Raw genomic sequence first — 24,573 nt, 5'->3', positions numbered from 1 at the left:
TGTTGCCCAATGGGGACCACCAGCTCCTTTCTTCAGCGATCCGCTCGCCACCCCTCCGGGCATCCGTGCCCTCGCCACTCGCCACTCCTCCGGGCAGCTCGCTGCGCCCTCTCGTCGTTCCGCCTGCCCTCCGGGGCCTCTTATGCGGTGATCCGCTCACTGCTTCCTCCCCAACCCGGCCCCCCGCCCGGCCGCATCATGCTCACTCCATCCCTTCTCCTCGGGCCGGCCCGCCCTCCCTCGATGAATCCGCTCGCCATCACTCCTCCTTGGGCCCGGGCCCCGGTGCCGGCCCCCGTTTGGGTGCAATCACTTCCCTTTGGGCCGATCCTCACGCTCAGCCTCCCGAGCCTCCGGCTCTCCGCTTCACTCTCCTTCCTGGCTTGAGCTCGGCCCACCGGTCGCGCGAGAGAGCGGTGGCGACACGGACTCGGTGGTCCCGCGCAGCTTCCGTAGCGCGCGCCCAATACCATCGTTTTCCGTCCTGCCCGAGTTTAGCGTGCATAGATGTGGGTTCTTGAACCACTGGCAGGGCTGGCTGACCAAATGTGGTGCCGAACTGACCTTCACGGCGGTTGGGCTGTTGGCCGCGTGAAGAGGGTGACGCGCACGAGGCAAGGTTCGAATTCTACGATCGTCTCCTTGAATCACATACGCGCCGCTGCCCATGTGATTTCTCGTCACTGGCATGCAGGCATGAGCATCGGCGCACCTAGACAAGCACACATCGAGAGCACTAACACACGTGAGAAGACATCTACAGGGCAATCGTTACAATAGATATATGTGGACGAACAGGCGGTGGAGTTAAAAACCAGCGATATGTACTACACACGAGTCCAGTCAGTATCTAGACTTCCGATTGAAAGGAGAAATGGCTAGACAGCTGCTGGCATCAAGGTCAAATGTAAGCTTACGATGCATACTTAGGTCGTTACATGATACTACAATGTCATTATGGATGCGCTCTACATCAGACTCACAAATGCTTTACGATACAGACATTGGAAGTGGGAGGTATCAATACAACGTCGACAAGCTACCTAGGCATGATGCTCAAGTCTGCGGGATAACCAAGGGCGTCATATAGTCAGGCTTAGTCCTACTACCCACTTTTCCGAAGGCTGCACCGATTCGGCTGCGTCTCTCAGGCTCCGGAGCACGCGTCCAAAAATCTCTGACATAGATCCCATCCCGCCGACCGTCCTGCAGCGGCGCCATACAAGCCAGCCAGTCCCGTCTGAAGAGCTCGTCCGGCCCCGTCTGCCGATCCCCGCCCCAGAACATGCTCTGATTCTGGATGGACTCGCGCTCGCCACTATCCAAGTCCTGCGACGTGTAGAACGGTACGAAGACTAGCGAACGAGATCTCTCGACCAGCATGCCTCGCAGCACCATCAACAGGACGGCGCGAGATAGTGGGAGTCTAGTGCGCCAGGTTTTTTCGCTTCTCACGAGGATCTTTACTTGCCGTCCCGGTACCTCCCACCATGGATTGGCTACTAAGCGAGGTTTGTTATGATCACGTGTGACGGAGATGACCATTGGACGGTGTCGTCTCACCTGCGATGTTTAGGATCTTGCTACAGTCTTCAGGCTGCAGCAGCATCTTCGCATCCGCCACGATCCGCACGTCTCTCAGCCGAGGCGCGTCCTCGCACCACCGCCAGATGGAAGCATGTCCATCCACACGTGTGTGCAGTCTCCTCAGCTGTGGAAACCTGGGCCCGGAATCATCCCTGTCTCTGAAGAATACGAATGGGGACCGCGTATCCTCGCCACCTAACCACAGCTCCTGGAGTTTGGGGAAGGCTGGCACGACCGTAGGGGACATCGGGTCATGTGGGAATCGATACAAACATAGGGACGTGAGATCGCCGGCGACCATGTTCAGCAGGATAACTACCCCGGCATGATACACGGCTCGCAGATGGGCTGCAAGCGTGCCGCGCGGGGCATTGTTCTCGCGGTCGTGCAAGTCGGCCAGCCGCCCCAAGTGTCGTTGGTTTCGTTTGTCCCTTCCGGCGTGTTTGACACCGGGCACACTGTTCCCGTCTCCGCTGAAGATATCGACGAGCAGGCAAAGATGCTGTACTCTTGGCGTCTCGACACCCGCATTTTTTGCAGCGCTGCAAGCGTCGTTGTATACCATGAGGAAGCGATACAGGTTCACAAGCGTGGGGGCGAGGAGGGAGACGGAATGAAAGCGAGCGGCGCGAGAAGCCGCGTGGATCCCCTTTGAAACCAACGACAGCGAACAGCCAGTCTTCCCGCCGTCGGTGCACGCATCGAGGAAGATGGAGTGGAGGATCTCCAAAGGGAGATCTTCCAGCCGCAGGATCTTCGAAGGGATATCATCCGGTCGTAGGATCTTCAAAGGGATATATCCCTGCCTCTCAGGCTGCCGCTGGCGATAGCCGCACAAGCATGTTGCGGTCCTGCACAACTGGTCCGTGAAAGAGCGGAGTAGCTGTCGAAACCCCTTGGCAGGGTTTGTAGAGCGAAAGAGGGACGTAAGTGTACGGTGCGTAGAGAGTCTACCATCACCCTCGCCTGTGAGGAGTGCGACACGCTCTTCGACCATGCTGACGGTTCACATCAGCGAGTGCTATTTTCCGGGAGCGATTTAGGACTGCTCACCTGGCTTTATTGGGGAGCTTGTGAATGCGTGCAGTCCGGCGGCTGTATGTCTCTAGAGTTTTGAGATTTGTATGTATGAATCGACATAGAGGGTACCCCGTTCGATATATACAAAGTGTATTCCTATGACAACCAGCAGACTTGTCTTGCATGCTTGTGTTCTATTCAGCCTCCCTCGCTCCTCTCAGCATGAGCGGTCAGGATCAGGCACAAGTGTACGGCGCCACCGTGTGCCCCCGGCCTTCCATCCTATATGGATAAAGCGCAACAATAGGGATCACTACTCACGATAGAACGTAGTCTCTGCTTTTTTGTTTGATGTAGAAGAATTCGACTGTTGTCTTATAGTGTATTGACATCTTGCATCGTGTGGTGATACGGGATGGTACCCTGTTCAGCTGTCTTGCGATAATTCCACACAGGGACAGTCGCGCAGGCGATGTACTCCCGCCAGTGCTTCGGATGAGAAAGTCTGGTGAGTACGACTGCGGATGGAGTCGGTGTTTGCGGTACATGCGCAATCTCGGTGGAGATTGCTGTCAGATCTTCTTCATCGCATCGAGGGCCTATCTAATCAATTCCCCGATCCCTGGGCTCAATACGAGCTGCGTACCGGACCTGCTTGCAACCTAACACCAAAAGCCTTCCTGGCTACGCCGCAGAACCGAAACACCCAGAAATCGAGAAACCCGCTGCTATAGGCGAGTAAAATGTGCCTATGCACAAGAAGGTATTTCAAAGTACGGAACGAGTTAAAGAATGTGTGTACCCTATATACAGCACAGACGGGGTATGCGTTCAAGTTAAGCAATAAGCTATGATACACCAACGGTCCATATCCGCGGACACTAACGGCGTCGTTATCGGCGCCAGAGCTATGCAGTATTGCCACGACAAAATTGAAAGACGCATACGGTATCTCTGCCTCCACACCCGTCTCCCCTGCTCCAGCACGCGCACCCTCCACACGGGTCAGCAGGAGTCAACAGCACACCTCCGCCCTCGGATCGCGCGTGTCCCAGCACCCTAACCGGCCCTCGACGCGGTCCACCCACGCGCGCATCATGATGTCCTCCCAATCTCGCTCCTTGAGGTCCTTGTTCGGCGGGAGGAGCACGGTGGGGATCTCCGAGGGCTTGCAGAGGTCGCGCAGCTGCTGCTTGAAGTTGTCGTACACGAAGTGCGGGGTGCCGCAGGGCCCGCCCATGGGCGGCGGCGAGTGGGGCTGCATGACGACCTGCAGCAGGCGTCTCGACATCTCCTTCGTCGCTGCCGTGCGAAACGGGGTGTCAGCCGTCGGGTCGTGTGAGCGCAAGTTCGAAGGAAGGAAGGAACGTGGAACGTAGGGACGCATGCACAGGGAGGGACGGAGAGAAGACGTGTGCGCGCCGTGGGTCATCTGTGGGCGTGGGACGGGACTCACCGAAAGCCTTCTTGAGAGCGTCCAGGACGGTTCTTGGCCAGTAGTTGATGTTGGAGATGCGCATGTGGGTGAGCTGCGGAGCGTCGGACGTCCAGCTGAGCACGTCGAGGCTCTGGTAGGCGGTGAGGGAGACGAGGGCGAGATGGAGGTGCTCGAGTTGCGGGTACAACGCTGCTCCGTCCCGGGCGGCGTCTTCCGAGAGAACGAACTTTGGATGATCGCCGACGATCGTCAGCTCACGCAGCTTGGGGAAGCCGCGGAATTCGATTTGCTCTTCGAAGCGAAGCTCCGGCTTCCCAGAACGGTGGCAGTGGATCAGGGACAGCGAGTACACGTCGGGGGCGACGAGCTGGATGAGCTTGGAGACGTCCGCGTGATACTGCCGCATTTCCGCGTCCATCTCGGCGCGGAGCTGCTCCTTGCTCTCTTCTGCCTGGCGGAGGAGCTGCTTGATGTGCAGGAGATCGTCGTCATTGCGGAAAGGGGGGAGCTCGAGGAGAGGGGTGACTTCGCGGATGGCGGAGGCGAGGCATAGGTGGCGGATTTTGGGGAGTGTATGGCGGGCGGCGTCGCGCTCCTTGATGAAGGCGTCGTAGAAACGGGCGACCTGCTTGGGAGACTTGGAGAGGAGGGCGACGGAGTAGAAACGAGAGGAGCGGGAGACGGCGCGGATATGCTTGGAAACGAGGGAGAGGGAGCAGCCAGTGAAGCCGCCGTCAGTACAGGCAAGGAGGAATATCTGTTCGAGCAGTTCGACTGCGAGGCGTTCCATGGTCGATATCGCCGACGTCTGCAACCGCGGACGACCGTGGAAGCTTCGGACGCGGATGATGAGGGGAGCTGTCGAGCAGAGTTCTCCGGTCGACGCGCGTGTCAGCTAGTGTATACGAAGCAGGCACATTGAAGCAAATCCGGATGACTCACGGGTAAATGTAATCAGAACGTGATGCCCAGTACCAGTGCCCGCTCACAGGAAGTTGCTGGTTCAGACAGAGACAGAGACCGATCTGGACAGACGCAAGCAGGGCGGGTTATGATGCAGCGGAGACGGCGCACAGCATGTTTGGGGACTATATATGGCGTTGTTACTTGGTGGCAGTCGTCCAAGAGGGTAAGCACAGCGTCTTTGCGATAACTGCCCGTCGACGAAACCGGCTGCTTGCGTGCATATCTCCCCGATCGCGCCAACAGCCTCTCCCCTCAGCATCAATCGCGGCGACCTTCGCGGGACTATTCACCGACCCCTCTCCCGTCTGCTATCCATGTGCAAATTCAGCTCTCCCCCTCGATGCCGTCAAGATATTCCCCAAGTTCTTGCGCGTGCGCCCTTACAGTCTTTGGCAGCAGCTACCAGGTACCGTCCTGTCGGTCGGCGCCTCCCCGCCCGATCATCTCTCCTGAGGTCTTGTTTCCTGAGACACGCCTGCGGTCCGGACGTCGATTTGCCACCCACCACGTGCCATAACATATGGGGAGCGAGCAAAGGAGCGCAAAGTCTCCTCTCGCTTCGTCCTAGTCCGGGTGGCGTTGTTGCGCCATCCAGGCCCGTGATCCATAGGCCAACTAACCCAAGCCTAACCCACTCACGCTCTCTAGGAGAGAAGCCTCGCATGGAAAGCCTAAAGGCTTCGTATCGAACCCTCTCACGGCCCCCTGTTCCCGCACAGGACAGACAGGAGGATGTGCAATGCATTGCTTGCACAACATGCGACAACAACAATAGCACGGGCTCGCTCGGTCTAGCGCTGATCGTGAGGAATGCTGAAGCCACCTCAGTACGCGATTTGCCACCAAAGGGGTTAAACCCTATGCAGCTAGGCCAGAGGTAAGTATAGGGCCTAGATTGCGCGCGGTCTGCTGCAAGCGTTGTTGAGGTCTGCAAAAGTGCCCGGCATGTCCTTCGCCAAGGACACGATCAGGTCTGTCGGGCGTCCCGAAGTTTCCTTTGCAGGGTACACCCCTCTCGCCTGAACAACAACGATCAGAGAGGCCTTGCGAAGCCGGCTGGGGTACATGTAGCTCTACAGCGCCACATACACAATCCCACATCTCTCGGAGGGTCTAGGGACGCGGAGGGCGGCGCCCGTCGCATTTCGACAATTCTTTCCAGGAGTATACACGGCGTTCCACCTGGGCCAACGAACCGGGAGCAATGACCAGAATCATTAGCGATGACCCAACATTTTCAGCACCCTACTCGACCATGCAATGGAATCAAGACTTGCCACCCTTATGAGATACACATGAACCTCAAGGCGTACTAGCTGTGGAGATCGGACATACTGAAATGTAGCTCAATCAGAGGTGAGGAGGACGGTTTTAACGCACAGCTGCCGCGAACATCGCGGGGTTGCATAAACGAGTAAATCATATCTGCGACTCTCCGAAAGGATGGTCCGTATCACGGAAGCTTCATGACTCAGAACACGATGACGTCTGTGGTATCCTCGAGCCTGCCTTTCGCGGAACGTAGCTGGAGAGGAGCTGGTCATGGCTTACAAAGTTGAACTGGACGCTTTATGCATGTTAGCCATCCTCGGAAGATGTGAGGATGATGAGTTGTTCATTCGGCTCGATAGCGAGAGTTCCCATACCGGTATGGCGATACTAGATATGCACCGGACTTCAAATCAAGTCAACGGTAAGTAAGCCACGGTAGAGAAAGCTCGCCAGACGTATTGATCCAACAAGGGCGTGGTCGATGGAACTACGTAGGCGCTTCTGTTGCCTTGCATGTCGTGTAACCACGTGCTAATCATAGTATGACATAGGGATCACATGACCTCAAAGCACGGCCTCATGAAGGCGACGTATTGAAACTCGAATTTGATGCACGAGAGAAGATAGGGAGCACACCGGCTAGTTCAGTATGACTACGTGGCACACCACATATTGGAGAGAAAATGCCAACCGTGTATGCAGGCTGCATGGGGCCGTCAAATGGAGAATAGCAATCATGTCGTATATGTCGTCGCCGAATAGGGGTCCTACTGAGTTGCAGCGGTGATATGTACGCACCGTTCGTTCCAAGTCAGGAAGCTGAGAAGACTCACGGATGCGTGCCCCAGATATTTATAGTTATACACCGTGCTTGCCTCGGCTGCACCAATCTAAGGCGCTGTCCAAGGCTCCCTCAGCTGCCAGCACCCCGGGGCACCTTCAATGCGATCCAAGAACCAGCGTACGAGTGCGTCGCACCAAGATTCTGCGGACACAGGGGACTGCTCCATCGCGACGTGTGGGAACGAGGCGACTGCCTGCCGCAATGAGACAAGTGGGTCCACTTTCTCACTAGACTGACGGGCGCATGGGACAAGTTTTGGAGGTTGTAGAATGAGTTGTTTGAGTCGGAGGAGGTCGAAGCCGCCTTCTGAATTATGCTCCGGGTCTATTGCTCGTTCTGCGGGACATAAGATCTATGGTAATCAATGAGCTGGATGAAGTAGGAAACACTTCGACACTGACCGAAAACTCTGTGTAGATGGGGAACAATATCGAGCGGCCATGGAATTGAGATGCGGACGTGTGTCAGTGCGGGCATTGTTTTCGCCCACTCGTTAACATCAATTTCGGGGACCGGGGGCGCGGCGTGAAAGTGCGTTAGACTGGGATAAAACATCTCCATACGACTTCTATTCATTGCGTCCTCATCGCCGACTGAAGGGGGTTTACTGGAAAACCCGTAGCAAATGATGCAGTTCGCAAGCGTTAGCTCGCGCAACAACGGGAATATTTTGGGTTCGGATTCGGGACACGCCACGCCCAGCGCTTCTCCGTAGCTGCGATTTATGAAGGCTAGTGTATGCAGCTCCGATCCGAGAAGCTTCATCAAGTTGATGGTGCGGATAGCAGATGGCAAATTGTCGGCACTGGGTGACTACGATGTAAATCTCGTTAAATGGAAGAATGGAGAGTTGAGATTGCGCCTCACCACTGAGCTGGCCAGACACAGATGTCTCACAAGGACAGGAGGGCAGGAGATCGAGCGCTGGTTGATCAAGCAGCTCAGGAAGCTATCTCGCTGCCGGGAAAGTGTCCGAGCGGAGGCCAATGGAGTGGAAACGCACAGTACGAGATATATCTTGGAAGTGTCTGGAAACGAGAGAAAGAGAGCTCCCAGTGAAACCACCATCGGTGCAGGAGTAGAGACATATGGGCTGGAGTAGCTCCACCGGAAGATCCTCCATTGGGCTGATGGTGAGATGCTAGGGTACTACTTGCGATGCAAAGCAGGCTCTGTAGACGTCGATGTCGGGGTGTGGCTTGTGATCAACCACGCGTTTGCTGATCTACGCCCTTCTAATGGATGGCCTTGAGCATGACGTCTGAAGCTGATCGCATAGTGCTGATATACGTACATTAGTGCTGAGTACAATGAACCTTCAAGTTTCTCTGTAACGTACTAAGGATGGTGGTCGTTGGCTACAAGCATTGCAGCTGGAACGACGGTGGATAACAGAATAAGTGCCTTTACTGCCGGATCGAGCCGAACGCCGCTAGTAGGGCCGACCCGAGCCGTTCGTGTCCTCGGCTGTCCAACACAGAAGGGCTTATGAGAAGCCCCCAAGAAGTGGCCGAAACAAACAGGACATGGGTGTAGTTATGTTCCAGGTGAACAATACAAGGACGACCCATCGATCATCTGTGGCCAGCCAACTCCAACACGAACCTGGGCGCGTTTAACGCATTGACGTCAAAGTACCGCTGCGAAATTATGCAGCACAAAAGTTGGTGTTTCACTGAATACACATTATTCGAAGTCACAATGGATCGCAGGGGAGCGGCGAACAAGATGCGTACAGACCTCACTGCTCCACCCAACATCCGGATCCACCGGCCATACGTTCCAACCAGTCGCGCTCCATATCGGAACGAATTGTCTGCAGGTTGTCAGACTTCTGGGAATGCAATACCAGCGGACGGGTCGCAGGAGATCCTTGCAAAAATGGTGCCATCAACAAATCCCACTCTTGAGCAGAAGTGCGAATGGCAGTCCTAGTTCCAGGTAGCTGTACCACTGCTTGCTCCAGATCCGGAAATATCAAAGGCAAGCCCTTCAGTTCAGGTGCTGTCGATGAGGACGTTATATCAGCCATTCGTGAATTACTATTTAAATACTGCAGGAATGCACACACCTACAAGATTTGCAAGCTGTGCTAGGAGAACCACTTTGGTGTCATTTACGAGAGACACGCGTAGGTGGGTTACGTGTGGCGCGCGGGCGGACCAGAGACGGAGGTCAGGCGCACCGAGTTGCTGACTTGGTTTCGATGGCATGGCAGCGATGTGGAGTCGAGTAAGGCTTGGGAGTCTAGGGTGAGGATACACACCCCCGAATTCAAGGCCGCTTCCAAGGATGGTCAGCTCCTGTAGCAATGGGAACTCCGTCCCGCTGACGTCGACATGGTCGGACGGAGGCCAGCTTTGTAAGATCACGAGAGAGTGCAACTCTGAGGCGAAAGTTTCGCAAAGTATTGCAGCGGCCGGCGTCCAAGGTATACGCAGATGCCTTAACCGAGGAACTCTACGTTCCGAAAGTGCAGCGCGCTCCGCGAAAAAGAAGGAGGAGAATCGTTTGATCTGTTCATCGCTTGTCATAGACAGAGGATAGACGAGCGATATGGAATGAAAGCGAGCACTGCGAGTGGCTTCCCGTATGTATCGCGATGTAAGGGAAAGGGAACATCCCGTCCGCCCGCCGTCGGTGCAAGCGAAGGTAGAGATCTTCTCGAGTATTTCGACAGCAAGTCCTTCCATGTATCAGGAGTCTGTCGTCGATTAGCCAGGAAGAAAGATCTGAAGACAGATGGTACAGACACGCTAGAGCAGCGTATGTAGTAGGTATCGATAAAGAGGTGCAGAGAGCGCCGTGGCCGCCATTGTACCAGACTTGGCGATGGCAACGTGTTCCATCAATATTCATGCCAGATTGGATATACAACAGCAATCTCGCGGAAGACCGGTGCATTGTGTTGCGCGTCTGTGGCGGTCTGCAGAGTGACTGGGAGCACCGTCAAGACCTCATCTGACCAACGTGTTGTGTGTTTTAGGGTACAGTGATCATCTCGATGTAGGGTGGGCGGTAGATATTTTTCAGTACATAGAAGTACTTATCGACAGTACAGCCTCCGCACATCATCGTTGACGATTTGAATCCAGGACCGAGAGGAACTCTATACTCTATGTACATGTCACCAATGCGCTGAGCCTCGACAACTATAGCTCAGAAGAACACATGTGCATATGCAGAAGTACTCTATACGCTACTGGTCGAGGGAGACCGCTGGCCAACATCAATCTGCATCGTCCAGCACCCGTCCCCACCATCGATTCGGTCTAACCATTCTCGTAGCGTGATATCCTCCCAGCTACCCTCTGATCCAGGTACAAGCTTCGTCGGCCGGAGATGGAATGGTTGAACCGCGTTCCTCGTCAGCCATCCGAGTTGCCACTCGTTGAACCCTGGTGCTTGGATGTCCCACGGCAAAGCAGCCGGATTCCCGGGCTGGAGAAGTGCAGAACCGTAAGGTTGTATGACGAATTGTTTCAAGCCGACGAAGACGACGGATGTGTCCTCTGTTATAGAGGTCGGTGCCAGACAGGGAACTCAGATCAAAGGGGGACTGACCAGAATCTCTGTGGGCGACCCGCGCCACCTCCTGGTACATATGTCCGCGCTCGTCGGAAACGCACAAGCACGAGATGTTCGGGGCCCGCGCCGTCCATCGCTCTAGGCGTGTAGCGGCTCCGACGAGGTGCAACCTAGAGAGACGGGGATATACAATGGAGCCCTTCGTGGATGCGTTGGAGAACGTCATGCCGCCCCCCACGATAGTGAGTTCGCGCAGCGCCGAAAACTCGCCGCACTCTGCCTCGGGCACGTATAATGGAATTTCTGCCGTCCACCTGCACGCATCGCCGGACTGTGCCAAGCAGAGCGTCTCGACCTCGGCGGCTACCATTCGGAGCAGCAACGAGATGTTCGTGATGAAGGCAAGGCGCTCCTGACTGTACTGCTCGGCCAGACCCTCAACTTCGGCTGGACGTTGGCTTCCTTGGCGGTAGTAAGAGTATAGGAAGTTGTCCATATGTGTCTTTGGAGAAGCGATGTAGAGGTGCCTGACCCGGGGTTTCAATGGGCTGTCGATGGCACGTTCTGCTGTGAGGAGGGATAGCAGATGGTGTAGTTGTGATGCAGAGCCGGAGCGAAGGGCGACGGAGTAGAACCGACTAGTGCGAGATGCGGCTCGGACATATTTCGACACAAGAGCCAGGGAGATACCGGTGCGACCCCCATCGTTGCAGCAGAGAGTGAAGATAGCTTCGAGTAGTTCGGTGGGGAGATGATCCATGGTGGAGAACAACGGGGTTGGACGACGTGCTTTTAGCTTCGAGGTTTTTGAGCACAGCGCACATCAAGCGACGAGCCGAGTTCCATCTAGGATGCGCAGAGCGCGGTGACCTAACGGGCAACGCCGGCAGGCATCGTGGAGTTCGCATGACGTTGCTGACCCTAAAGGCCTGCCATAAGGCCGCCCATTTCATACGAGTCCCTGCAAGCTTGCGGGGAAGTGTTGTCGAACGATGGCGGACAAAAGAAAGGTGGGTCCCACGCAGGGCTTATCGCCGCCCTACGCGCCCCTGGACGCTAGTGCAAAGCGCACAAACACGCCTGAGTCCTGACATGCGAGAGGTCACCATCATACGCCCTCTGTAACAAGGAGACCGCATGCCTGATCGGATCGAGGAACGTGCTGCCACGTACCCATGATTCCCCGCAGTCTCTACAGCATCGGCGCTGCCTATTCTATCGACAACTTCGATGGACGGTCGCGCAGGTTAATATTGACCGTTGAGGACAGCGTCAGTGCGCCCGGTGTAGCACGGGTGATCGCCATCATCCCATGTCGTCTCTGGCAGCGGTCGAAGACACTGACTATGTCCTTCCCCGAGAGATCGTCGCTGTGGAGGAATGCGAGTGAGTACCACGTAACAGATGATGTGCTGCCCGACTTACCTGCGAAGAATAGTCGGTAGCCAATCCGAGAGATCTCACCACGCCTTCTCGATGTTTATGTAACGAAATAACCTCCCGAACACATTGCGTTGCAGCGTCAGAAAACTTCCAGGGTGCGGAAGATGCGGGAGGAATCTCGTAACAGAACGGTTCTCCACAGGCACTCTAGAAATACGGCCGGTGACGTGGCATAAGGGCTCTTCTACTCAGGATATTGACGTGAACGAGCAGCCGACCAGATGGAGACAAAGGACAAGAGTAATACTCATGATCATCAGCTCGTCGCTTCCCACGGCGTGTAACATTCCATACTGCGAGCGCTAATTGGACAGGCCTGCATTAATATATTTTGGTATGCTCCCGATGGCTCACACCTCGCAAACGGCAGCACAATGGTTTAAATGTAACCATAGGTCTATCTCTTGGTGTCGACAGCCGACCAGCATCCAGGCTCCCCGCCAATCCGCTCCAACCACTCCCGCTTCATATCTCCTCCCAGTCGCTCTCACCCTGAACATCCCTCGGCCCATTATACCTCAGCACGCGAACAGGCTCTTCGTCCATGGCCGTGTAGAAAGTCTCCGACAAGTGCGAGAGAGGCAGAGAGATCGGTGTGCAGCCTAACACGCTCAGTGTAACCTGCACGAACGTGGTACGTATCGCTTGCTGTATGCTGTATCGGTCGTGGATCGGTGATGCGCATCCGGGCAAGGTTCGGCGCCGGGGAAGACCAGCTCAAGGTCTCGATGATTGTGGCCGTGAGCTGCAGATGGGATAGACGGGTAAAACCTCGACGGAGTCCCAGTCGAGATCATTGGCGACGTTGTACTGTACGACGCCTGAACCGACGAGCATGAGTTCGCGGAGGCTAGGAAAGCTGATGTTCTTAGCTTGTGATACCGGAAAGGGAAGTAGGAAGTCCCATATGTTGGGCGTGTCAGCGCATTGGAGAAGACATAGCGTCTCGAGTTCGCGCGCAACGAGCGAAGTGAGGGAGGCAACAAACTTCGTGAAGTTCGCTTCCACTCCCGCGGACTTCGTCGAGCCTGAACCTATTATCGAGAAAGGCGATGATAGAGTCTTGGTCTGTGAGAGATGTCCATCTCGCATTGTGCAGTGAACACGGAGAGGAATTTCTTGATCTGCCTAGCTGAGCCAGAGCACAGGGATACGGAGTGGAAGGGAGTCATAGAGGACGATTGTCTGATGGATTTAGAGACGCGAGAGAGCGAGCTCCCCGTATAGCCGCCGTCTGTGCATGCGAATGCAAAGATGCGCTCCAGCAGACTGGCTGGGAGGAGTTTGAGGTGCGATGTCGTGACCATCCTTTGTAACGATATCAGATGATATCCAGGATACTCAAGCCATAGCCGACATGTGTTGCTCCGTCCGCACGTAGAAGTGTAGGCCTTGAAGGCTACGACGATACACGGAGAAACCTCCTGCGGTTGCGCTGCTATAACTCAAGTGCTGCGACGACAGCAATCGCAGCACTCGTCGGGCATCTTCTTACTTACCTGTGGGAATCCGCAGCCTTCTGGGATGCTATATGCGGATCTCAATGCTGAAGTATACATACGTCGACGACAGATCCTCACTAGAGCACTGTCAGAACTGTACCCAAATTGGAAGATAGCAACCGCAAGACGTGGGTGCAAAAACTCACCAGATGAGCCCATCCGGCAGCATGTATGTTCCGAGTGACGCAAGAGCGAGATAGATGGCTGGAGAAGACAGACAGACCGTGCAGAGAACAAGCAAGTCGTATATCTCGTTCGTCACTTCGTTGCAGTCATACAATTACCACAGAAGAAAATAAAACCAACTGAAGCAGCTAAGGAATTCATCTAGAGTCACGAAGACTTGTCCAATTGTACCACGCCCTACTTCTTCCGGGGGGAATCAATCGACCCCTCCTCCGGCTCTTCAGACCAAATCCCCGTGTCGGCATACGAGCGGTGCTTCTCGGCCCACGAGACGGCGTCGCGCCGCCCAGTGGTGACATCGACACCTGCAGCACCAAGTTCGCATCGAAGATCATCGTCCTGGGAAGGGAGAGAGTACGCACCGAACCAGATAACCAAGCTCGCAGCAGTGCACAGGGCGAAGAGGAACGGGAACCCTTTCCAATTGTTGCCCGTGTTGTCGATGATGGCTTGGATGACGTTCGGGCCAATCATGGACGACGCGCGGTTGGATAGTCCGAACAAGCCGAAGAACTGCAAAGTGGCCCCCGCCAGATATTCCTCAGAACCAGCCCTGGTCGACGAGCGAGAGCGACGTACCATGTTATCGAAGCCGGGAGGCGTCAGCTCGGCCATCATAGTCTGCGAGAACGCGTAGTACGGCGCTTGGAACAGACCGAAGACAACGTTGTACGCCCAGAACTCCCAGACGTTATGGAACCCGAGCTTAGGCGTCCAGATGCCAATCATACCCCACAGCGGTATCATGATCGTCACGACGTTAGTCACGACAAACATCGTCTTGGTGGAGATCTTCCAGTACCGCTGGATGTACCAGAAGCCGAGCGTGCTGATAGTGGACGTGATCGCCTGCGAGAGGCCTAGGTACGTGTTCTGGAGGAACGAGAAATGGAACTTGTCATTCTGGCAGATCGATACGAGCGTCCCGGTTGTGTTAAGACCCTGCATATATGTGCGTAAACCAACCGGGAATGCGTGAAGGATTCGAAGACACGCACATCAGCTAGTAAGAAGAATGCAATCAGGTACACGAAGGTGTAAGGGAGCTTCTTGTACTGCTTGAAGGCGATCCAGATCTGTTTCCAGCCCACGGTGACATAGTGCTCGCCCTTGGGAAGAGGGGGTCCAGGACGTGGTTGTTGGAAGATGACTATACAGCGTGCCAGTTAGCAGGGCCAAATAACCTGAGATATGATCTTGGGAAGAACTGACACCACCAGATACCAGTGAGCACCCAGTATCCGTTTGTCCTGAGCGTCGTCAAACATGAGATCGATCTGTGAGCAAGTGGTGTCGAGATGTACTCACAAAACGAGGACATAGTTGTTCACTTTGGGGTTGTTCATGAGAGGGAGCAGAAGCGAAAGGTTGAGTGCCAGCACGACGATGTAACCGACATTGCTATGCATCTGTTCTCATGCATCGGTGAGACCCTCGTGCAGGTACAAACAGCTAATAAAGCTCACCGTGCTGATGTTGCTTATACGGTTCTTCTCCATACTCTCCTCAACCTCGTACTCCTCCGCGGAGACCTCACCTCTCTCGTACTTCTCCCTGAGGTCACGCGCATGCTGCGTGTTGCGCGCTAGCCTCGGAAAGACCGCTGCGTAGAACACGAGCGTTGCGCCATACGTGATGAAGCCAATCATGTAGAGTGCCATCGCGACGCCCCACCTGTCCGGAGCTTTAAGAGCGTAAGTATATGCCGACACACTACATGCGGAAGCGAAGTAGATGAATGCACGCACATGTCAGAGACATGCTAGCAAACTGAGCACCCCAACATATGATAGTGAGGATAAGGAGCAGCCAGCGACCGAACGTTCCGTAGTCTGCGGCAGACCCGATAGTGGTGAAGATGGCGGTCATGATCTTACAACCCTTCGTATCAGCATGTCTACTCGGAGACTGAGACAAACACTTACAGCGAAGCTGACGCCATTGGAGACTAGCACGACAGAGCTGACTGCCTTGGTGCCTCCGCCCCAAGGGAGGACACACTGGCCGGACGCATCGGACGCATTACAGCTAGAACCAGGGCCCTTGACGGGATCGAACCCAGCTGCTGTCGCGAGCGACTGGAACAATGTCATGGAGTAGCCTAGTAAACAGTATATTCAGCGACCTTGCGCGACTGTGTCGGGCACAGTACCAACCGTTTGGTCCTACACCCTAGAAGACGCCGCTTCGTGAGACCAGTTCCTGACCAGAGCGAGGATGGACGTACGTTGTCTCCGTTGTAGTACACTTCCCAACGCGTCGGAACTAATCAGAACGCGCACATACACGCAGCTCCACAAGCGACATACGGTAGTAACTCCAAAGTTCCTGTCCCGACAAAGGCATTCAACATTCCATGGCCCCCACAAGCCTCATGAGAACAAGTACAGACCTTGCGAGTGACGATCGGCTCTTCCCTCCGCACCGGGGCGATCGCGATAGACTCGTCCGCACGACCTCCAACCACGCTCGCATCCTTCGTGCCTCCGTCCCTTGAGTACGTCGTAACAAGCGGGTTCGCCATCACCTCGGGCAAAATCTCGGGAGCTGGGAGGCGAGACATCTTGCACCTGCCTGTCTTCTTCCGTCGTCCTTCGAGCTTCAGTAGGGAGAACGAAGCACGAGATAAGGACAAGAAGAGGACGGAGGGGCACTGAGCGTGAACAGGGCGGAATATGACCGTGGAGGAACGCCCTCCGGCCCGCCATTCCCCAGAGATATCTACTGGAGTACCTGGCGTCGCGGCCCCGCGTAAAACCTCCACCCGTGAGACAGGAGACGCGGGCTGGCTGGTCTGAATCTGAGGAACCGTGTGCGCGCACTTATCAGGTGGTCCGTCGAGAACGCTGCCGATAACACATTTCGAGGCGCAGTCGCCAGACTGGATGACTTCCCATAAGGATCTACGGCTCTGGAGTGTCCGTAGACATATATCGGAGCTCTAATCTGTCCAGAGATCTCGGGCGCTCAATGATCAGGCCGGGATATCCGGAGAGCGTCTAATGCTATGCACGTGCTCTTTTGCGCCTTACATCAGCACCCAATGTAGTAGGCGATTGATCCCAACACAATTTGTGATGATGGCACCTTCCTTTCGAGTCGTTTACGACCTCAAGCGAGCTTCTACGGCTGCGTTTAGGTCTAGAAAGGGGGGTCGACCCCCCCTTCTAGATTTTGGGCGCTTGCAGCATCTACGGACGTCGGCCTCGAAAGCGGAGTACAAATCGGCATCGGCATCTCGGCGGATAGGACACTTTCAGTATCTACGGACGACAAAATGGCCGTAGATCCTTATGGGAAGTCATCCACTAGCTTATCAGACGCAGGATGTCCATTCCAGTGATAACTCGAGTATGCGACACAGGGCAAGGGGAGAATTCGAGGGTTCGAGGGCAAGTGACCGGGTCTTGCGATCAAGACAATGGGCGCCTGCTATGTACGGCAACGCGGAGACGCCCTGAAGCAACTGCGTTCAAGCGGCTGACATGAAGAGCGGCAGGAGGAAAGATAACAGGACACTAAAAATAACTCATCCGGTACCTCTTGAAGCAGTCGACGGCAAGATCCACTGTCAGATGTGCAGGTGAAGCTTTGACCAAGTAGAATACCAATCAAGCTTTACCGGAAACCGTGCACGTTCTCACTGAATGTGAAGGACCACGAGTGCCTGGAGGTCCGAAGGCTAGCATAGTAGCCTAGCCACAGCGCGCCCTCAAGAGCCTACAGTATGCCGAAGTGTTCAATTATACCAGATTGTATGCTATCGATACGATACAACGTTTTACTTGACAACTACTTGACAATAACTGGAGCCAAAGCCTGGAGAGCAGGCATGTCAATCACACATCGATCGAGGAAAAGTGGAGGACACGCACCTTCTTCGTCACCTCGTAGATGCGCTTCTGGCCAGCAAAGAGAATGGCTGCCGTCAAGACGCTCTGGATCAGTTTGCTGCCGACACCCCTGTACAAGCCCTCGATGCCCTCCTCCTTCACGATCGTGAGGATGCCGTCAAGCGCGGACTTGTATCTCTGAGCATGGGCTTGACCAGCCTGCAAACGGCTCTTAACGACACTGACGGGACGCGGATGCACAGGTATGAGCAACGAGACTTCGACGGCAGATTGTTAGAAACGCACATGTATGGGTAAGTTGAGGAGGTCGCCACAAGCTTCGACAACGCGCCGAGCAAGAAGTAGTCGAAGTCTGACAGGATCGCAACTGCGTTCTTCGCCCCGCCCGCCCTCAGCTTCGCCGTCCGCCCCTTGACGAGCCAGTTCTTCAGCTGCTCGAACACCGTATACTGGATGATGGGGTTGATGACCAGCACGAGCGCAGGCCCCAGCCCCCGCCAGAACGCGGCGATGCCGTCCTTGCGGAGGATGTGCTGGATGGTCTGGAGGATGCCTGGGCGCTCGGCTCGGGGAGCACCCTCGGGCGAAGCTTTGTCCGGGTCCGGCAAGGTGTAAACCGCCTGGGTGGTCTGGACGACCCAGATGGGGTTGGAGATGACGGTCGTTGCGGAGCCTGCGATGAGGCCTGCGAGCATGGACTCGAGGGTGCTGAGGCCTTTGCTGCCGGTGCGGGCTTTGAGGAGGAGGTTACGCGTACCCTCGTAGAAGTAGTAGTATACCCTGCGCATAAGGCGGGGTCAGTGCCGGGGCGACGAAGCAGAGTGTTCAGGCGAGTCGTAGCACGAAACGACGAGTAGGGTGTGAAGTTATACAGAGCAGGAGAATGGCACGTACCCATTGGTGACCGCGATGCCAAGCAAGCTGGAGTTCAGCCCGCTGTACAGGCCGAAGAAACCCTCCCGTTTGATGATGTCAAGGACAGCTTCATATGGGGTCTATTCCAAGGCGAGCAATTCAGATGTGTCCCTGTAGCGGCGTGCTAGTGCGACGGACCTTGTGCTCCTTCTTAGTCTCAACCGCCGCACGCGTCGAGAGGAAAATGAGCGGGCTACACAGGAAATATCCGCTTAGGACCTATGACTTCACAGGTTGGATTGCGCAGGAAAAACTCACTAGGTCGCCGACATGGCGACAATGCCGCCGGCGGCCCCAGCGAGAGCGTGGATCACAGAGTCACTCATGCTGGCTATACACAGTGACGGGGGCGAAGGAGTCGGGAGGATGAGCGAGAAGACGGATGAGAGGATGGTCTGCCGGTTGTGCCATGGAGTGCATGGAGGAGCCTATCACATGTGCGCACAAACACCGGCAACCCAAAAGCACTCGCAGGTCGAGAGCGCTTCATCTGTGGGAAAAGGCATCGGATGAGCGCCGGACAGCCGAGTGCGTTCCGTAAACGCCACGGTCACCATCCTTTTCGAGCCCGCCACCTGCCTGGGCAATCATCTGCCGCCACTGCGCGCATACATCCACTCGGTCGGCGATACTTAATCGCACAGAACTCGACTAGGCATCATTTCTGCGCAGCTTGTCGCCGGAGACTAGTCTAGACCAGCCTCGACGCCCATGCAACCACAAACCGCCACCCAAACCTCCGCTGCCGCTGGTCTGCATCCGATCCAGATCCAATCTCTCACGTACGATCAATACCTTCATTTCTAAAGAGCTTATATCCTGAAAAGTCACATCTCTACTGCCCAGGCTTGAGACGCTACCTGAAGATGTTTTCCGTCTCATCGCGCTCGCCACTTCGCAGACAAGAGGCACACTCGGGCTTTTGTCTCAAACATCCCGCCGCATTCGCGCGGCGTGTATGCCCATCCTCTTCGCGCATTGCACCGCATATCCGGATGGGGAGAGGGGTATCCCACCTGAAGCAATCCGTCCCCATGTGGCGTAAGTAATCTAATAGGCAACAAGTTCAGCATACCATACTGATATCGGATTTCCCTAGGCACCTCACGTATTTCAATTACAAGCCCTTCCCTAGCATCCAGCTTGAGAAGGTCGCGACTCAGATCAGCTCTGACTTCAGCTCGACTCCGGAATGGGGGAGTCCAGAAATGACTTCCCTCGACTTACTGTACTGCACGCCGGTCCTCGGCGACGCGTTCCTTGGCGAGTGTCCCAGACAGCTACCATCTGCGTATAGTCAGAGGGGGCTACTGTCAATAACTCCCGTTCAAAAGTACTCATTCACTGGAGAGAAGCAATGTCTCGACACGCCACCAAGACCTGGTCTCGAGCTTGACTATCTTCCTTCCTTGCGCTCCGTCTCGTTTCGATGCACTCTAAAACTTGTGCACTTGGAGCTCATGAAGAAGTGCCTCGCGAACCCATCTGTGCTCTCCCTCACATTCACCCGCAGCGTACGCTGGGCAGGCCTGCACCCCGACCCCAGGGTAGATTCCCCCTACCCTCCGAATGTTTCTGTGACACACCTGACCTACGCGCCGTCGGTATGGCGCGAGGCAGTCACTGATACGGTGGAGCGCAGGAGCATAGCTACCGAAATAGCGCTCGAATCTCAATGTCTCGCCCTGATCACTCTGGGTATTTCAAACACGGCTGAGGTCCTCGAGCTACCCATGGAGTCTGCGCCCATAGCACGCATGTCTGAGTTGCTCTGGCCGCGTCTTCGAGAGATATCCTTGATTGGCCGGTACCACTATCGAAGTCAGTCCACGACCCTAGCCCGACTACTCTCGCAGATGCCTCGATTACACAAACTCGTTCTCCAGGCTGCTCAACCGTATGCGCTCAAGGTTGGCCGGGGGCCAATCCTTGGACGCCAATCTATCGACCTTCCGGAGCTCCGGACCCTCATACTCGCATACCCTGACCCGGAAGATGCTATATTCTCCATCTCTGCTACAAATATCACGCATTTGTCGCTGCGCGACTGGCCGCGATATTACTACCACGAGGAAATGCCATATGTGCTGAGCCACTGGACGTCGCCACTGCTGACTGCGTCCGAGTGCCTGCAGATCCTGAAGCGCATGTCCCTCGATTACCTTGAGAAGCTCGAGCTGGTATACCTTGCAGACAGTGCGGACGACGCGCTCCTGCGCTACGTCGCATCGTCATTCCCGCGGCTCGTGCATCTTGAGCTTCACCGATATCGGAATGGCGGGCAAGTCAACTATGTGCGTCTTTGTCCTCAGCCCCCCTCACCATCTCTACCCATCCTTCACGAAGGCTGCTGATGCGGACCGGCTGACCAATTGTGCTCTCGCAGAAACACATCACACAAGTCCTCACACCGCTAGCACACCTCCGCACCCTCCGTCTGAACCTCAACTTCCCCGACTCCACCGGCCCGCGTTCAGCCTGCTTGCGCGGGCCCGGCGACGGGAAGCGGCACATGGCGTGGCTCGCCGCCGCCCGACAGCGCGGGCTCGAGATTGCAGACATGCTCGAACCGCATTGCCCCGCGCTCGAGTCCGTCGCGCTTCTGTCCCACGACGCATCGGGGAGCTACTGGTGGCGGTTCCGCACGGCGAGCTGGGGAGGCGAGAGGGTGGAGCATGACCGGACGGACGCTGAAGAGTGCGTTTGTGAGTTCTGTCTTATATGTGCGATCGCGTGGGCTGATGATATTTGTTGGGGTCGTGGTCGGCAGCGACTTCGAACAGATGCCCCTACCATGGGGAAAGCGAGGAGGCTGAGGTCCTGCCGCTGCCGTTGTGGTCCGTACCGGAAGGCATTGTATCATAGGATGCTGAGAAGGCATATGCTGTTGCATGTATTCATAGCGATGTACAGAGCGTCTGGAACGCGAACCCAGTATGTCACGGTTGTTCCAATCAATCATACTTGTCGGCGAACCACGAGTACTTGTCCACCTCCCACAAACCCGGGCGGCCACGCAAACGACTCAGCCGCTCCCGCATACCGCATCGCCGCCTTCTCCAGCTTCTTCGCCGAAAGGTCCTGTCACGAGACTCATCGTGCCGCTGTTGACAAAGAAACATTTGTAGGTTGCAAGAGGACAAGTTCAAGATTTCGGAAGGGAGCCTCGGGATTACCACTTGAGGGGTGGTAATCTCACTTTCGGCGACAGGCTTACGGGACAAACATGGAACGAGTACTGACTCCGGGTTTCGTAAAGATCGTTTCAGGTTGACTGACGTTGGCAAAACGCAAGTGGATGATCCCAGGCACACGCGAGAGGTCGGGCTCTACACTCGGTCACAGCAGCAGGCGGAGCGGCATAATAAATGACTGATTGAGTAATAGAAGACACTAGGAGCACAACACGAGTGTCCAATATTTTCGAGAACGCTACCACAAAAGCCGAACATCACAGAACGACGACACCGGTGACTACTGTCCCACGAAGGCGTAACATGCAAGGTGCGCAAACGCTGCACCCACGCAATGCATAAATAGTCACAACACCAACCCAAACACAAGAGCGTCGCCGCGGCGGACCACGGCTCGCAGCCACACCAACTTTGCGGCGCTGGGGTCCGTCACCGTTACTGAACACACCAAAATTGGACGAGCTCGCACGGCGCCGCCGATGAGGCACGAACTGGACAACACGCACAGCGAAAGGGAAGCGAATGCGGTACGCAGGCGGTCGGGAAGAGCGGAAAGAGGGATGGTAGCGGGGTGAAGGGGAATAGAGGGGGGAGAACACAGGGCAGAGCAAGTGACAGAAGATAAACCAGTAGCTACAAAGGTTGAAAATAAACAAAGATAAGATATTTATCTCAAGCAGATCTAGCTAAATTTCAGGACGTACAGAATGCAAACTTGGGAACGGACGCAGGCAAGGAACGACGGCCGCGGAGAAAAATGAGTCCCGCCCGGGTCAACCAGGCCGCAGAGTCAAACCAAGCCGAGGGCGATCGGGGGTCAAGAGGGCTGACAAAAGGAGGGAGAGCGAGGGAGGGGGACTTCGAGGTTCACGGTCTTCCGATACACATGGGTACTCCGGACTCGCATAATCATACACCGCGCTCGTAACCGCAGTTGTGCTGCGGAGGAACTACAGCAACAAGCTGTTTAGCGCCGAGGGACGGGCGGGGCCGGGGTCTTATCGAAGCCAAGCGGGTAGGAGGAGAGGTCGCTGGTCAGTGCAAGAGTATCCAAGCTAGCACGCTTGCGTTGCGCGATGGACCCGCCACTGCTCGAGCTGAATGACGACGGCGCAGTGGAGACGTTGCTTGCCTCAGGAGCACCCGAGTCGATCTGGAAGGGGAACGAACCAAGACCATTGCTCGCCGTCGAGCCATTCGAAGCGACGCTCATGCCGAGCGCCTTGCGGTTGGGAGGCTGGAGCGGAGAGATCGTGCTGGACAACGACGCAGACGCACGTGCGCGGTTGACCATCTCCTGTGCGGACTGAGCATTGCGATCATCCTGGGCACCGGCGAACGACTGTTGAGTGACAGGCGAGCGCGGAGGTGTACGAGGAGGAAGGTTCGAGATCGGCGACGGGGGCACGAAGGGGAAGCTCTCGAGGATGGAGTCGGCACCAGTGGCAGTCGTCATCATCGAAGACATCGACGTACGTTTGAGGTCTTTAAGTGCACGTGCCTGCTGTTGCTCGAATGCGCCTGCAGAGCTGCTACCACCAGTTTGAAGGGCCGCGCTGGTCATAACGGTGGGGGAGACGAGCTTCGCGCTGGTCATGCGGTAGGGAGAGCGAGGTGAGCTGAATGCCGCACTGAGGGGCGTCTGCGGCAACTGGGTCGCATGCTCGAAACCGAGGTGTACACGCTTTGCGTTGCTAATGTCCGCCACAATGGCAGAGGCCTGTGTGTAGATACTAGCAGGCCGCTCGTCGTTAGAGCCACCATAGAGCTGAGTAGGATCCTCATGGAGCCAGCTGGCAGTCCCCTGATGCGACTGAGCGCGGCTACTATTGAAATCGGCAGTGTCAGGAGTGCCGAAAGTGGTAGCAGAGGGCGTAGGAGAGCCGTTCGAATAAGGCGAGTGGTTGTCAGAGAAGGGGTTCGCCTGCACAGTCACCTCCTGCTCCTGTTCTTCCTTCTCCTCATGCATGATATCCGCGGGACCGAAGCTGGAGTTCGCCAAAGGAGAGCGCGCCTGCCTGGAAAGCGTCGAGGCTCGGCTCAAGGTATCGCTGGGAGGTGTGCGCAACACCTCAGCCTTAGCCACGCCGACGACTTGCTTGACGGTGCCACGGGTGGGAGTGACAATAACAGAAGTCTCCAAAAAGTCGCTCGTGTAACTGCCAGTGGTCATGTACGACATCCGGTTGATAGTATTGTCACCACCTGCGCGTGCAGACGGAACGTAGGCGGCACCCGGGGGCGTCAGCGTATCGTTCGAAACGTTGACATGATCAAGGTTCATATCACTGCGGGCGTTCGCGTGAGTCTGTGGAGCATTGTGCTCAGCAGACTGAGCTGACGAAGCCCCCGACTCGACGGAGCCGGGCGGAACGAGGGCGATGGGAATAACGTTTGACTGAGTGCCGGTGGATGTAGTCTGGATCGAATGGTTGTCCTCGAACGGGTTGGAGTGGACAGATGCGCTCGAAGGCTGGGTACGACCCGCGGTGGAGGCCGCAGGGTCGAGGTTGATGGTCCCTTGAAGGGAGCCAGAGAAAATTCTGATAGAGCTGAGTTGAGGCGGAGGAGAGTTAGGCTTCTCGTTGGGGTCGGGCCTGTTGAGAACCTCCTCGGCGCGTGCTGGCACATCGGGCTTGGATTCGTCAGATGCGGTGTTCTGTGCTGCCAGGCGTTGGCGCCGGCGATACCAAAAGTAGCCGGCCACCGTCGCTGCGAGCACAAGGATAACCGCAATAACCGCACCGGCAACAGCACCACCACTGACACCTCCTTTCTTGGAGGAGACAGACGAACTCCCTGCGATGCAGGATGCGTAGGGGCA

General features: G+C 55.9%; 6 protein-coding genes across 6 annotated transcripts; 1 reads left to right on the top strand and 5 right to left on the bottom strand.

The window, feature by feature from the left end:
* Positions 1 to 1,060: 1,060 nt before the first annotated feature.
* DICSQDRAFT_180123 (uncharacterized protein) lies at positions 1,061 to 2,584 on the bottom strand (the record flags this gene model as incomplete). The annotated part of the gene is made up of 2 exons (XM_007364895.1): positions 1,061 to 1,499; positions 1,564 to 2,584. Coding segments are annotated over 2 exons (1,458 nt in total), but the record flags the coding sequence as incomplete, so codon positions are not given.
* Positions 2,585 to 3,300: 716 nt separating this feature from the next.
* DICSQDRAFT_180122 (uncharacterized protein) lies at positions 3,301 to 5,105 on the bottom strand. The gene is made up of 3 exons (XM_007364894.1): positions 4,988 to 5,105; positions 4,064 to 4,918; positions 3,301 to 3,909 (listed from the first exon to the last, which is right to left on the bottom strand). Exons 2-3 carry the CDS (start codon positions 4,833 to 4,835, stop codon positions 3,623 to 3,625), a joined length of 1,059 nt encoding a protein of 352 aa, XP_007364956.1. The 5' UTR covers positions 4,836 to 4,918; positions 4,988 to 5,105; the 3' UTR covers positions 3,301 to 3,622.
* Positions 5,106 to 10,142: 5,037 nt separating this feature from the next.
* DICSQDRAFT_135831 (uncharacterized protein) lies at positions 10,143 to 12,302 on the bottom strand (the record flags this gene model as incomplete). The annotated part of the gene is made up of 4 exons (XM_007364893.1): positions 12,081 to 12,302; positions 11,797 to 12,025; positions 10,692 to 11,742; positions 10,143 to 10,639 (listed from the first exon to the last, which is right to left on the bottom strand). A coding segment is annotated over exon 3 (538 nt), but the record flags the coding sequence as incomplete, so codon positions are not given.
* A 1,661-nt stretch (positions 12,303 to 13,963) lies between these two features.
* Positions 13,964 to 16,310, bottom strand: DICSQDRAFT_58220 (MFS general substrate transporter; the record flags this gene model as incomplete). The annotated part of the gene is made up of 13 exons (XM_007364892.1): positions 13,964 to 14,091; positions 14,149 to 14,299; positions 14,366 to 14,728; positions 14,785 to 14,936; positions 14,999 to 15,036; positions 15,095 to 15,195; positions 15,253 to 15,470; positions 15,535 to 15,658; positions 15,712 to 15,887; positions 15,943 to 15,958; positions 16,014 to 16,033; positions 16,096 to 16,114; positions 16,179 to 16,310. 13 exons carry the CDS (start codon positions 16,308 to 16,310, stop codon positions 13,964 to 13,966), a joined length of 1,638 nt encoding a protein of 545 aa, XP_007364954.1.
* A 1,208-nt stretch (positions 16,311 to 17,518) lies between these two features.
* Positions 17,519 to 18,939, bottom strand: DICSQDRAFT_104568 (mitochondrial carrier). Its single transcript, XM_007364891.1, has 6 exons — positions 18,814 to 18,939; positions 18,694 to 18,748; positions 18,535 to 18,635; positions 17,926 to 18,420; positions 17,662 to 17,860; positions 17,519 to 17,605 (listed from the first exon to the last, which is right to left on the bottom strand). The coding sequence occupies exons 1-6, from the start codon at positions 18,879 to 18,881 to the stop codon at positions 17,579 to 17,581; spliced, it is 945 nt and encodes a 314-aa protein (XP_007364953.1). The 5' UTR covers positions 18,882 to 18,939; the 3' UTR covers positions 17,519 to 17,578.
* A 574-nt stretch (positions 18,940 to 19,513) lies between these two features.
* DICSQDRAFT_126526 (uncharacterized protein) lies at positions 19,514 to 21,738 on the top strand (the record flags this gene model as incomplete). The annotated part of the gene is made up of 5 exons (XM_007364890.1): positions 19,514 to 19,596; positions 19,655 to 20,849; positions 20,942 to 21,260; positions 21,459 to 21,489; positions 21,684 to 21,738. 5 exons carry the CDS (start codon positions 19,514 to 19,516, stop codon positions 21,736 to 21,738), a joined length of 1,683 nt encoding a protein of 560 aa, XP_007364952.1.
* Between the last annotated feature and the right edge of the window lie 2,835 nt (positions 21,739 to 24,573).

This window comes from Dichomitus squalens, assembly GCF_000275845.1.
Source record: "Dichomitus squalens LYAD-421 SS1 unplaced genomic scaffold DICSQscaffold_10, whole genome shotgun sequence".
In the NCBI taxonomy this organism is placed as follows: Eukaryota; Fungi; Basidiomycota; class Agaricomycetes; order Polyporales; family Polyporaceae; genus Dichomitus; species Dichomitus squalens.
Note: the sequence above shows the minus strand (reverse complement) of the source record. Positions and strands in the feature narration are given on the sequence as shown.